The sequence below is a fragment of the Bos mutus genome, chromosome 15, assembly GCF_027580195.1.
Source record: "Bos mutus isolate GX-2022 chromosome 15, NWIPB_WYAK_1.1, whole genome shotgun sequence".
NCBI lineage: Eukaryota > Metazoa > Chordata > Mammalia > Artiodactyla > Bovidae > Bos > Bos mutus.
This window is the reverse complement of record NC_091631.1, coordinates 38,390,022-38,404,113: the sequence shown is the minus strand read 5'-3', so window position 1 is coordinate 38,404,113 and position 14,092 is coordinate 38,390,022. Positions and strand designations below refer to the sequence as shown.

General features: G+C 47.1%; 1 protein-coding gene across 1 annotated transcript in view; it reads left to right on the top strand.

Moving 5' to 3' along the window:
• The window catches only part of GALNT18 (polypeptide N-acetylgalactosaminyltransferase 18), a 373,443-nt gene extending 360,058 nt beyond the window's left edge, over positions 1 to 13,385 (top strand). The window contains exon 11 of the mRNA XM_070383928.1: positions 13,326 to 13,385. Within this exon, the coding sequence (XP_070240029.1) occupies positions 13,326 to 13,370 (45 nt within the window). The 3' untranslated portion in view covers positions 13,371 to 13,385. The remainder of the gene's footprint in view (positions 1 to 13,325) is intronic.
• The last annotated feature ends 707 nt before the right edge of the window (positions 13,386 to 14,092 follow it).

The window sequence follows — 14,092 nt, the reverse complement described above, 5'->3', positions numbered from 1 at the left end:
GGGCAGTGGCATCACTTACTCTGTCTTGTAGCCCTCTCTCCTGGCACAGTGCCCAGCATGCATGTGTGTGTCATTCAGCACACATGTACCAATCATCTACAGGGTGCTGTGTGCTGGGGACACAACAGTGAATTAAGAGAGACACAGCCACTACCTCTATAGCGCTTACATACTAGCGGAAAAGACAAATGTTAACCACATAATTGAACAAATAATATGAAATTGAACGGTAGTTAAATATTAAGAAGGAGACAAGAGTTGGGTGCTGAGGAAGTGACATCTGAGCTGAGCTATGTTGAGGAGCAATAACTGGAGGATTGAGACATGTCCTTCCATCCTGGGGACCAGCACATGGAGAGGCGGGTGAGGGGGCCTATGGACAGCTCATGTAGGAGGGTCTGAAAGAGTGAAGCGGCAAAATAGGAGAGTGGAGTAGGTGATACCCTACCACGAAGGCCTTTGTAAGCTTTGCTAAGGATGGAGCCTTTATCCTCAGGATAAGGGAAGCCACCGAAAAGTTTTAAGCAGGCAGGTGACATGATCAGAGCTGCATTTGATTGGAGGAGGGCGAATCCTTTCCCAGGTAGATCAAGGAGGAGGTAGGGATGATGTTAGCTTTGACCAGGGTCACAGCAATGAAGATGGAGAGAAGAAAAAATTCCAAGGTCACAGAGCAGGTAAAGTAGATGGATCACAGTGGTGGTTTGAATATGGAGCATGTGGAAGAGAGGGTATGAAGGGCACCACTCCCTGGGATAAGAGTATGTCATGAGGATCCATTTGGAAAGCAAGATCCTGAACTTAGTCTTAAGTCTATCATGAGTTTGAGGACCCTTCAAGCTCTCCAGAATGAGATGTCAGGAGAATTTGACAATCTGACAGTGGGATATGTGGGTGCTCACGGCAGGGGATTAATAGTGTGTCCTAAATTAATGTTCTCAGCTTCTCTCTCTTTTCCACCACTTCTTTTCATCAAGAGATAATGATGATGGTTCTTAGGAAATGTAGAAATAGACATGACTCACCTTGGATAGAGGCTTTGGAAGGAGGCAGCTCCATAAACCCAGGTCATTACCAACTGCCAGGCGCACAGAGTTTTACAGCCCACGTGGGGCTCTAACTCATTTGAGCTTCACAAGAACCTGGGATTATTACCTCCATTTGAGGTTACAAGATTTGTCCTGAGAAATCATGTATTGGATCAAGAGTAAACTACTTTCTTATTATCATCTGCCTTCTGGAAGAATTGAAACTGCAAAAAGCTTCCCTTATGAGACACTTGAATCCAATCCAGTCTACACACATCCTTGAGCACAAATTTAAAAGGCAAAGGAAAGGCTGCAAAGACATGTAAGAAAAAAGCCCCTGCCCTTGAGATCATAGACCAGAAAACAAGAGCCCCAACTGATTGTAATACACGAAGCAATGTGGGAGAATACCATAGAAGATTCATTTAAAGAAAAGTTCTCTTATTATAAAAAATAATGTCTAGTGTAAACAAATACATAATATAGAACTGTAAAAAAAAGTGAAAGAGTATCCAGGTCCCACCCTGAGGTACCCAGGTCATTGTTCTGTCTAACTTTGGCAGGTGCTTGAGAGTAGACATTTCAGTTCCATTAGTCGATACATGGCCTGTCATGTTTGAGCTGGTTTTAGCTGGAGTTTCTGTAATGTGCAATCAAAAGAATCTTGACTAATAAGGTTATTTTGAGAATTCAATCAATTAAAGAATACAAAGTGCTTAACACTGTACCTCAAATATAGTCAAGTACTCAAAACACATTAACTGCTATTACTCCTGTGGTTCAATCTATTGGATTGGTGGGGCCAGGTACACAAAAGGCTGTTTACATGAAATACTGAGGAGCTTCCTGGGAGAAAATTAATCCTAAGAGAAGAGGAATCCAAGCACCTAAGATTCAGTGCGAAAGCATTAGTCCACAGGACCCAGGAGCGAGTCTGAGGACAGCCTAGTGTCTGCCCGTCAGCGGTTTCTCCCGGGTCAGCTCTCCCAGAAGCCCAGGCACACAGCGTGCAGAGGACGGTGGCTGAGAGGGAACAGGGGAGCCTGGAAGTGGCCCCTCACACACCATGTCGGACACTCAGTCATGTCCGACTTTTTATGACTCCGTGGACTGTAGCCCACCAGGATCCTCTGTCTCTGGGATTCTCTAGGCAAGAATATTGGAGTGGTTCCCCTGCCAGGGGATCTTCCTAACCCCTGGGAAGTGAGACGGGAAGTTTCTGCTCCCCTGTGTGCTCTCCTGAGGTTGGCTGCTAGCATGGCCCAGCACAGGAAGAAGAGGGATGCTCTCTTCTGCTTTACCACAGAGGACAGGGACCTTGTCACTTGGAGTCATCCCATGCAGAAAGGCCAGTCAGGGCTAGTTTGCTCTGAGGGAGCCAAATCCCCAAATAAACATTTAGTCTCTTTGAGACATCGTTTCTAAGCACCGGACACAAGGAGTCTAAGAGGGGGAAACCAAATACAGGGTCTACCTCAGGAGCTAATTATCTAAAGAAAAAAAGTATGTAGGTAGGTACATGTGTATATATGTACATATGAGATTCCCAGGTGGCACAGTAGTTAAGAATCTGCCTGCCAATGCAGGAGACGCAGGAGACCTGGTTTCGATCTCTGGGTTGGGAAGATCCCCTGGCAGGGCAGCCAGTCCAATATTCTTGCCTGGAGAATCCCAGGGACAGAGGAGCTGGCGGGATACAGTCCACAGAATCACAAAGAGTCGGACATGACTGAGCACCGCACACGGTGGGCCGGCATTGCCCCACAGAGATGTGTCAGATGGTTCCATCTAGAAACATGGAAACACAACAGCCCCTATTCACTTCAACTTTGGGTTTTTACTTCCAATTCCAAGAAAACAGATGAAGTCCCATTTGGTATCCTATCACCCAAAAATAGATCCTTGACCTAGATACTGAACAGTGGGCTCTCTAGGAATCTGGCATCTTGGTACAGTCCCAGAAACTCTGGACACAGAGGAAATGTATATGTCAGTTGAGGAGATGTTTGAGCTGCTCCACACCCCACTGTACACCTGTAATAACCCCCATCACTGAAGCTTGTCTGTATGTGTCTCCCCTTGAGACTCAACCAGGCTCCCCATCCCTGCAGCTGCCTTGCCTCACACAGACGCCCGAGGTCCCTGGGAGTCAGCCTGGGCTTCCCAGCAACCTGCTGTCTCTGTCCGTTGCTGATCCTTGTGAACTGTGCTTGGGGAGCCTCGTACGCAGCTGTCCTTGGTACTAGACATGACCCTCAAATTCTAGACTCTACCAGTGCTCTCAGCATACCAGCTGCCTTGGGCACCTACCTGCCTCCAAGGCAGAAGGCCACACACGGATGATAACATCATCAGGAATGGATAAGACCTGCCAGTTGCAGAGTCAGCTCTGCTTGGGGGAAACCCTACCAGACGCGGGGTTTCTTGTCTGTCACCGTGGCCATGCTGATGGTGCATCTTCAGCTACCCTAAATGAAGAGATGGCTGTTTAGGTGCAATCTGCAAACCCAGTTTGGGAACACAAATGACATGGCTCCAGCCTCACTGGTAGGAATTATGGCTCTTGAATCAGGCACAATCTGCAAAATAAGTGAAACTGTCGACACAGAGAAATGTGTTTTAAAACGTGACGTGATCTACGGTTAAAGCCTGTGAATTCTGCATCCACCTCAGAAATATTCCACTTTCAGAGCAATTTACTCACTAACTAGCTCTCTCTTGAATGGACCATATGTCTTTTTCATTACTGTGTCAGTCCTGCCTCCGTTGGCAGCCGTTCCCAACTGCTGGGCCCACTGATTCCCCATCCACAGGCCCAAACATGCCCAGGTCCTGGGCCCTGATTCAAAGAGACCCATTCAGCCCTCCCTCTGTGCTCATCTTGGTCTCTGATGCAAATTCCCATGCCAGTCATTGTGAGCATTGAAGTCTTACATTATTTACTTTATTGACAGCACAGATGTACAGGTGACTGTGGTACCCATCAGCTTCCTGCCATGTAGCGTCTATTTCCCATCATTGTGCTGTGTTGAGATTCACTCACTGGTTCATGCATTCATCCATTTACTCAACAAATAATTATGAAACACCTGCTAAGGCCACATACTTTTCTGTGCCCTAGAGAGACGGTGGTAAACAAGAGAACCTAATCCCTCCTCTCAGGGGTGCTGGGCCAGGACAACCGCATGAGGCCCAGCTCAAAACAAGCATGGTGTCCTGGCTTCCCTCATGTGCAGAATGGGGTGGTCATGAAGCAAAAACTTGTGGTCAAACAGCCTTCAGCCCCACAGTTGAGGGAAGTGGCTGCCACTGGGAGTCCCATGTGAAGCTGGGTTTCCTGTGACTTGTGCCCACAGTCAACTGCATGTCACACTACATGGCTCCCCTGTTAAATATTTAGTCTGCCCCACCCCCAGCCAGCAGTTTCAGGAGTCTGAGCTGGTGTCTGCATCACCTAGTCTGTCTAGTCCACAGACACAGGTCGCTCTGCCAATCTCTCCAAATGGGAACAACCATCTATCGCGCTGTCTCGTGTTGCTGTGCTCTCCCCAGAGTAGGTGCCCTTGTTTCACCCATGCAGGCCATGGGTAGATGTAGGTGCTTTTCCCCTGGTCTGGGTCCAGCATCCCAGGCCCTCACAGCTCATTTCCCAAGTCCAGTTCTAGGAGATCTTTGTATGTATGATTGGAACAAATAGTTTGGCTACACCAGCCCACCAGCCCCGGGCTCTCTGCTCACAGGTCCTGCCAGTGCTGGCCCCCTCCATTCAGTTTCCTGTTTCTTTCCACATGGTCACTTTCACAGGCTGGGTGGCATCTGTCCACAGCCACTTCCTGGACTGCATCAACGAGAGAAGAAAACTGAGGCTTGGACCAGTAGAGACACGATCCAGAGTCTTCCTGGGGGTACAAAGCTGGGCCACAGAACTGGCAGGAGTAGTCCAGGCATGCTTGGAATAGATACCTCTGTGGTGCATACATGCTAAGTCACCTTAGTCGTGTCTGACTCTGTAGCCCGCCAGGCTCCTCTGTCCCTGGGATTCTCTAGGCAAGAATACTGGAGTGGGTTGCCATGCCCTCCTCCAAGGGATCATCCCCACCTAGGGATCAAACCCAAGTGTCCTGCATTGCAGGCAGATTCTTTACTGCTGAGCCACCAGAGAAGCCCACCACTATGGTACCAGGCTCAGAAAGCTAGTCCAAAAGCAGGTGAGACTGGCTGGTGCCCAAACAGGAAATTCTCAGCAAAGAATCCAAAATTTGTGGTAATTAAGCTTTAAAGAGACATGGGATGAGACTTTTGCTGGTGATAATCTTTGGATTGTGCCAGAGACACAGCAAAGACCCTTGAAGAGTCATGCAAAATCTAGGGGAAGTTTATGGTGGAGCTCATACCAACTACTGTGACAACAGACTCTGGAATAGGCATTTTATAAGCAAGATGCTTAATAGCAACAATGGTAGCTGATCCATACATGCCTGCATGCCAGGCACTTAACTGTGTATTAACTTATTTTAGTCTCAAACCTATAAGGTCAGTGCTATTAGTTTGATGTCTATTTTACTGATAGACAATGGAAAGAACCAAAGCTGCCATCATCTATAGTAAGAAAAGCATCAAGAAAACAAACATCAGAATCCTGCAATGAAACTAAAGAGGCCAAGGTCTCCAGGTACTAGCAGGATGTCAGGGGAAGTAAGGAAAATTGGAGGATGAGATGTGACTTTTTGGAAATACTTCTGCTTTCAGTCGAATTGCATTTTCTACCTCTCCTCTTGCAACGAGGCTCTAGAATCAACCTAAGCTGCATTTCCTGCCCTGGCTGCCTATGTAGAACCACCTGGGAGGTTTTAAAAATCATGATGTTTGGACCAATTGAATCAGAATGTCTGGGAGTTGGATTCAGGTATCAGCCTACTTGAAGACCCACTGATTTAAAGCAAGACTGGATCCCTTCCGTGGAAAATTTTATGGCTCAAATTGAGGTGACTGTGGCAGTTCCAAGCCCATCAGCAAAACATGAGCAGCTGATCACAAGTCACCCCCTCCAAGGCGAGTCACCTGGGAGAGAAGGGCGCAGACAGCACGTTGGTTAGAAGTGTGTGGCTGCCAACGGGGTCATGGCACACCCAACCCAAGTCCCGTCAAGCATGACAGGACTTCAGCATGGCTTGGAAAACCTCAAAGGCAATATTTGCAGGTGGGGAGCTCAAGGCGTTTGAACCACAGAAAGGTGAAGTGATTTCAAGAGGCCACAGATGCTGCTGATGAGATAAATGCCTCTGTGGATACAATAGAAGCATCACAGAGCATGCCCCCTCCTCCCCCCGAACAGTCCACTCACTGGTGCCTGATGTGGGACAACAGATATTCTTCTCACGGCCACATCATCCCATATACCTACCCCAGGGCCACATCGAACATGTCTGAAGTCTGATGTCAGAGAAAAAAGTACACACGCTTTGAAGCAGAAATTCGTGGGTTTGAAATCTTTCCTGATACTCACTAGCTCTGAATCTAACCACCACCTCTAAGACTTTGCTCCTTTATCTGTAAAACGGGGTCATTAATTCATTCAACAAGGATCCACGGAGCATCTGCCATAGTCCAGGCACTGTTTAAGATGCAAGGGATAAAGATAAAGGCACTGTTTAAGATAAAGGGAAACAACCCAGATGAAAACCCTGTTTTCTTGGAGCTTATATGTTGTTTAAGGAAAACCAGAGGCAGTAAATAACAAATAAGTAAAATAGCATGTTGGAAGGTGATAATTGTGGTGACGTTATTGAAAACAGGGAGAGAAATTAAGCTGCTGGGAGGTGGGGAATACAATTTTATAGGATGGTCAAGAAATACCTCTCTGAGAAGATGACAGCTGAGCAACAACTTGAAGGAAAGAAAGGAGCAAGCCAGGCAGAGATCTGGAGAAGAGTGTTCTAGGCAGAGGAAGCAGCCAGTGCAAAAGCTCTGAGGTGGGAATGCACCTGGCGTGCTGGGCTGGTGAAAAAGTGAAAGTGTTAGTTGCTCAGTTATGTCCGACTCTTCACAACCCTATGGACTGCAGCTCACCAGGCTCCTCTGTCCATGGGATTCTCTGGGCACGAATACTGGAGTGGGTTGCCATGCCCTCTTCCAGGGGATCTTCCTGACCCAGGGATCAAACCCAGATCTCCTGTGGCTCCTGCATTGCAGGCAGATTCTTTACCATCTGAGTGCTGGGATAGGGAACAGAGTTATCCACCTTCTAGGGGATGTGTGCATATATATGTATAATGATGATTTGGGAAGGATATGAAAATAACTTGGGACTCCCTCAATAGAGTAGAACAACTTGGGAATCATCCTTCCCAAAAGGATGAGCTGTCACTTCTGAATGTCAACAAGTGAGCTATTTGTAGCTCAGTTGGTGGTCTTTATGAGCTAATCCAACCCCAGCCAAGAGCCAAATGCCCTACATATTAATTACAGAGGTCACTGGTAAAGCAATAAGGTCAAAACTTCCTGCCAAAAAAAAAGCTTCCTTTTTTCAAACAAATCTGTGCTAGGTTGTCTCTGAGAAAAAAGTAACGTTCCCCATGAGAGGTGCCCCTGAGAGGACTCACTCTCAGGTGAGTCCCTTGTAGGAGATGAAAGGAGGGGTGGCACCCTGATCCCTCCCTCCCCAGGACAGCAGAATCCACACCGTATCTGTGTAAGGAAATTCTACAGCAATCCAGGTTCCAAAACCAACAGGATCGAAAGAGTGGAACCTCATCTTCTTGTGAGTAACCAAGCCTGAGGACAAAACTCAAAGGACTCAAAAGGACACTGGATGGAACCAAAGGGAGAGGTCTGGAGTTTTGCAGGCTGATTCTCAGCAGTCCCTCGCCAGTGTGCACAGGGAAAGAAATTATCACAGTGAATTACAAATTCTGCTCTTCCCACAGAAGGCTGCTATTCTGGAACCCACCTGGCCCATTCGTAAAACCTTCCTATACCTCCATCATGATCTAGTGTGGCAAAACCTGTGAACCTTCGGATACCAGTGGAAGAGATGGCTGGAGATGCACTCCAACCATCTCATGGAGATTTGGAGACACAAGGGCTGGCAGGGCATTGTCTCCTTGCTTTGTTAGCATTAGTGAGCTAAGCTCCAAGAATGAGCAATCCCCTTTCTCAATGGCTTAACAAAGCCTTGCCTGGGACAGGTGCCTCCCCCTGGGGGCATCTCCTGGGTGTCTCCACCTCCAAGCAGTGTCAAGGATCAATCCCCTTGCATCATGGGCTCCACTCAACTGGACTTCTTGGCTTCCAGCCAGGAGAAGGGGGAAAGAGAGAAATGGTGGGTAGTATATGTAGAGTTTTGTGGGCAAGACTGAAAGTGGCATATATCTACCTGTGCTTAGTCACTCAGTCATGTTCGACTCTTTGCAACCCCATGGACTGTAGCCCACCAGGCTCCTCTGTCCATGGGGATTCTCCAGGCAAGAATACTGGAGTGGGTAGCCTATCCCTTCTCTGGGGGATCTTCCCAACCCAGGGATCAAACCCAGGTATCCTGCATTGCAGGTGGATTCTTTACCACCTGAGCCACCAGGCAGTGAAGAATATCTACCTACTTTCCCATTATTAATAGCTAGAACCTCGTCTGAGGCCACACACAACTGCAAGGGAAATTGTGGAATATAACATTCCCGTGTTCTCACACAAGCATTGTCTCTGTTACACCACGTTTGTGACTTCTGGGTAAAATCGTTAGTAGTTAATACCGGTAGAAGAGGGACCAGCAGTCAGCATGGACAGGGAAAACAAACAAACAAACAAACCCTAGATTAGATTATCTCTGATTGTCCTCTGTGTGTAAGCATGTAGATCTCCTCTAACCATGAATGGGGAATTAATGCATTCCAGGCTCAGCATCAGTCATAGTGGAGATGGATGTTACCACAGTGGAGTCTGTCCCAATTTTATTTTGTCTGGGCTTTCAAAAGTTGTGTGGGAGTTTTGGCTCAAGTGCTGATATAAAATCATCCAAAACACCCCCTCTCTGTCCTGATAGTCCATTAGCCCTTGGCCCAGAAAGTTCTCGAATAGCTACATAGCCCAACCCCCGGACTAGCCAAAGGGGGTGCACTCCAGAGCTAAAAAGTAGCATTTAACCTACTCCACATTTATGGCAGTAAATAGCCAACATCCTCAGAAAGTCAAGAATGTAGGCCTGAGACTTCTTGATATTGAAGCAAATTTACCTCTTCCTGATTCCAGCTTAACCCCATCCAGCCCATCTTCACTATTGAAATTGATGCCTTCTACACTTGGTGGGAACCCCTTATCCTAAAGAGACCCTTGTGGACTAGCTCCCCACCACCCACACCCAGAAATCCAGTCTGAGCACACTGTAGCCGCCAGACTCCAGTTATCACTGATAGAAGCAATCCCATAATGCTCAATCACAGTGGCATCTCTGAGAGCTCTTGAGCCACGCAAGTTGTGTCTGAGGACCATCTATCAGGGGAGGGACAGAAAAAAGAATGTCCTCAGTGGCTTCTGTCTCCCATTGGCCAACATTCCATCTCATGGGACACTAACTTCCTTGCATTTGTGTGGGTGCAGAGTGAGGTTCTATTTACAGTGGCATCAACAGGGAAGTCCCAGGATAGGAGGCAAGTGACACACACACATGTCTGAGAACCTGTCTGGCGGTACCCATGGGAAATCGACCACATCCCACGCAGAAGTGGCCATGGCAACAGCAGCTGCAACAAAAGAAAGGTGATGCTGAGAAGTGCTGCTTAAGAGGGTTTTGATCCACAGGAGTGAAATCAGTGGTATCTATTGTCATTATTATCATTATGAGCTAGCCACAGATACCAATCCTTGAACACAAGCATCTTCCCTGGAGTCTGGTGCTCTGAATTTCAACCTTGGGCCAAGTAAAAGCTGCCTTTAACAGGTTTATCCTAGGCTGGCTCCCACCCCGACTTCAAGGGCCAACTCTCACTGGAATCCTGGAGAACACTAAGGGGGTGGGGGCTTCTGACTCTTGCTATTCTGAGCCCCTTCCAAAGGCGAAGGGAGATTTCCAGTAAGATGAGCTCTGCCCTGCTACTCTGAAAAGCTATGTCAGACTTCCAGGAATTGTATTCAATACTTTGTGTAACTTGGTCTGAAGCAGCATAGTTAAGAAATGCAATTAGCTGTTAAAAGCATGATTGCAAGCCAGACCATCCAATCCCTGGGAGGCCATCACTCAGAAGTAGACAAAGTCATCCTTAGTCCAGAGGGCTTATGGCTCTGTTTCTTGACAGAGTTGGTCCATTTGCCCTCATTGTGAGCACAGAATGAAAATTGAACTCTAAAGAGATGGCTCCGAATTAGTGAATAAGGATATCATCACCCAACCTTACAGGACTTCATATTTTTTTTCTTTGTTTTTTGGGGGTAACTGGTAATAAGAGATAAGGGGCAAAAGGATGGGGGAGGAATGAAGCTTGATACAATAAGAAGCACACTTAACTGCAAAGGGCAGAGGGCTGGAAGACACCACCCCAGACCTGTGCCTTTGAGTCCCCAAGGCAGACACAGTGAGAATGACCCTTGGGGTCATGCTCACAGAGTGTGGGTGTCCCTCATCGGTTGCAACACCCAGACATTTGGCTTCAGGCTCTGCTGCCAGAGGAGACCAATGAAGCCCATTGCCAGCTGTCCACAGCAACGAGGCTACTGACCAGCAACTGTCCCTCCTTGTTTGAGTGGGGCCACAGACATAAAATCAGTGGTGATTGTAGGTGTAATGTTAGAGTTCTGGCTTTGGACTCTCTTTGAATCCTGGCTCTGCCCTTACTAGGTAAGTTATTTAACCTCTTTGTTTCTTAGTTTTCTCATATGTAAAATGGAAGAAATGAGTATAGATCTTCCAGAGTATAGTTCTCAGGTTTAAATGAGATAATATGTGCCAAGTACATGAAAGTGTGGCTAGCACATCTAAAAAACCCTCAAAAACATTATTATCATTATTATTATTATTGCTAACATTTATCAAGTTGACTTATGGACATCACTGTGACCCAAACAGCATGTTGCATGCATAGGTCCTCACATTTATCCTGTGATCTATAATAGTATCAAAATCCTATCGGAGAAACTAAGATGTAGAGAGTGACTTTCCCAAAAGCACCCAGCTGATTTCTTCAGGAAGTTTCTTAAACAAGAAATACTTTTTCCCCTTACGGGCCCATTACCACATCATGTAATATCTGCACGGTGACACATCGTCACGACCTATTTACCACCTTGTGTCTCTCTAAGGGGTGAGCAAACTATAGCCCTTGGGCCAAACTGGGTTTTTAGGGAAAGTTTTATTGGAACAGAGTCATGTCTGTTTCCACATTGTCTATAGCTGTTTTCATGCTACAATAGTTGAGCTGAGTAATTGCAACAGAGACCATATGGTCCACAAAGCTAAAAATATTTGTAGTCAGTCTTCCATATCTGTGGGTTCTGCATCAGTGGATTCAAGTAACCATAGATCAAAAATATTTGCGAAAAAAGTTCCAGAAAGTTCCAAAAAGCAAAACTTGAAGTTGCTGTGCACTGGTGACTAACTTACATAGCATTTACATTGTATTTACAGCTACTTACATTGTACTAGGTGTTGTAAGTAATCTAGAGATGATTTAAAGTATGTGGGAGATGTGCTCAGATTTCATGCAAATAGTATACCATTTTACATAAGGGACTTGAGCGTCTGAGGAGTTTGGTATCCACAGGGTGGGGACACAGGTATTCTGGAACCAATTCCCTGCAGATACTGAGTGATGACTGTACTAGCTGGCCCTTTATTTTAAAAGATTGCCAACCCCTGCATTAGACTGTGAGCTCTGGCTCAGTGGTAAAGAAACTGCCTGCCAATGCAGGAGACTCAGAAGATGCCAACTGGATCACTGGGTTGGGAAGATCGTCTGGAGGAGGAAGTGGCAACCTACTCCAATATTCTTGTCTGGAAAATCCCATGGACAGAGGAGCCTGACAGGCTACAGTCCACGGGTCCCAGAGTTGGACGTGACTGAGCATACACACATGAACCACGCCTCCTTAAATAGGACTCATGTATTTCTGTCTATACCCCTTCATCCTGGCATGCGATGGGGGCCCCCTAAGTAGATGCTGAGTGGGGAAAAGACTGAAGATGTGTCAGACTTGAATAGATGCCACTCCTGAAGGAGCAACCCCATCAGGAACCCAGATGTCAGGATCTGACCCCACTCAGATCCTGGGGAGCCCCTCAACTCTGTGATGCTGCCAGCTGCCTATTGGTCCCCACAGGTAACCCTGAGTCAGGACCAGTAACAGGTCACCACGATATCACCCTATCACCACTTAGCCTCCCAAATGACACGACCAGCGTCTACTTGGAAGGAAACCTCATTGGTGAAATGGAAAAGCAACTGGAGACAGTTTGGAGAGCGTACCCTACTCCTTTTTGCCTGCTCTCTTCTGTCCCCAGGTTTGTGGCTGTGCCTTTCCTTAGATCTCTCATGAACTGAATCAGAAGTTTCCTGAGGCAGACTGCCCTACAGCGATCGCTTCAACCTCTTATTGGAAAACAGCAACAACAACAAATACAGAACAACAACAATAAAACCAACTGCCATTCACTGAACCCTGCCCTGTGCCAGGCATCATGTCCTGGACTTTACAGAATCAACACCAGTTCTTAGGACAGCCCTCAGAGGCAAACTGGACTTTATAATCCCCATTTAAAGACGGTGAGGCCATCTGCCCAAGGTCACATAACCAGGAAGTACTGGAGGTGGGATGGAAACCCGTTCTCTCCTCTTGTCTGTGTCCCTGACCTGCTTTCCCAGGGACCATGACCCAGTAACTGGAACAGTGTTGGAACTCCATGATATGATCTTTGAATTAAGTAATTTAGCTGCATTCACCTGACCCAGCCTGGTTCACAACAGATAAGGGTGTCATTTATTAGACATGCACTGGTACTCACTTGCCCTGCATCAGACTCCATGCTGGCCACTCAGGACACAGAGGTAGACTGAGCACAGCTTTACCTCTCAAGGAGGTAAATGTGTAATGATGAAGACGCAAGTGAGACCCTCTCAAGGATCTCACAGTGAAATGACAGAGACACAACTGAGATACCAGCAAGGAGCACAACAGATAAGACCTGGGTAGAAGGATGGAAGAGAGAGGAAGGGCTCTGGGTGGGAGTGTCCCTGCATGGGCGTGGCTCTGGTGGGTGGGGCTATGAAATCCACCCTGCCTCTCCAGGTGAGCTTTCCTTGATCTCTTCCATAGATTGAGGTTCCATGCAAGAGTCCCCTTGAACATCTCCTTCGTTGACTTTGAAAACCTCTGCTTGAGGGGGTGAACAATGCAGGAAGAACAAAGTGCTGATGCCATCACCGTCTGAAAAACAGGATTTTTCAAAAAATCGCGTTCTCTCGGAAGTACAGAGACCAACTCCTAAGTACATTCCTGCAGCGTTTTTTCATTTCAGAGGACAATTAACCTTTGCAATTAGCTTAATCAACAGGAACTTAATATCAAATATTTGGTTGCTTAGCAACAAGGAAGCAGCCGCCAGTGGGACTGCAGTATCTTTGTTACTCAAGTCTCCTGGGGCTGTAGACTGAGGAAACACTGAGCTGGATTTCCAAACTCTGCAAGTTCTTTGGCCCCAAAGTATTGACCACCCCAGGCCCTGCTCTCTGTGACCTCTAGAGTCAGGGAGCCCTATGAGTGAGAACCCAGTTTTTCAGCAGTGACTGGGGAAGGGGGAGGTTCCAGCCTCCAGTGTCCTCCATATGCCTCAGAAGCGCCTCCAGGAATGATGCCCAGGCAGGAGGTGTTGGTCTTCACCTTTTAGAGGTGTGTAGCCTGGGAAAGCTGGGGCCTGCCAGATACCTACCATGGGCTTTTCTTTTCTTCTAATTTTTACCAGGCCCCACTTATCCTCCTTTTAAGTAGGAAGGCTAAGGCTCAATATATCACTTGCCCAAGCGTGCCCAGTAGGAAGTGGTGGAGCAGGATTTGGTCCCATCTCGTGTTCTTTCTGCATGTTC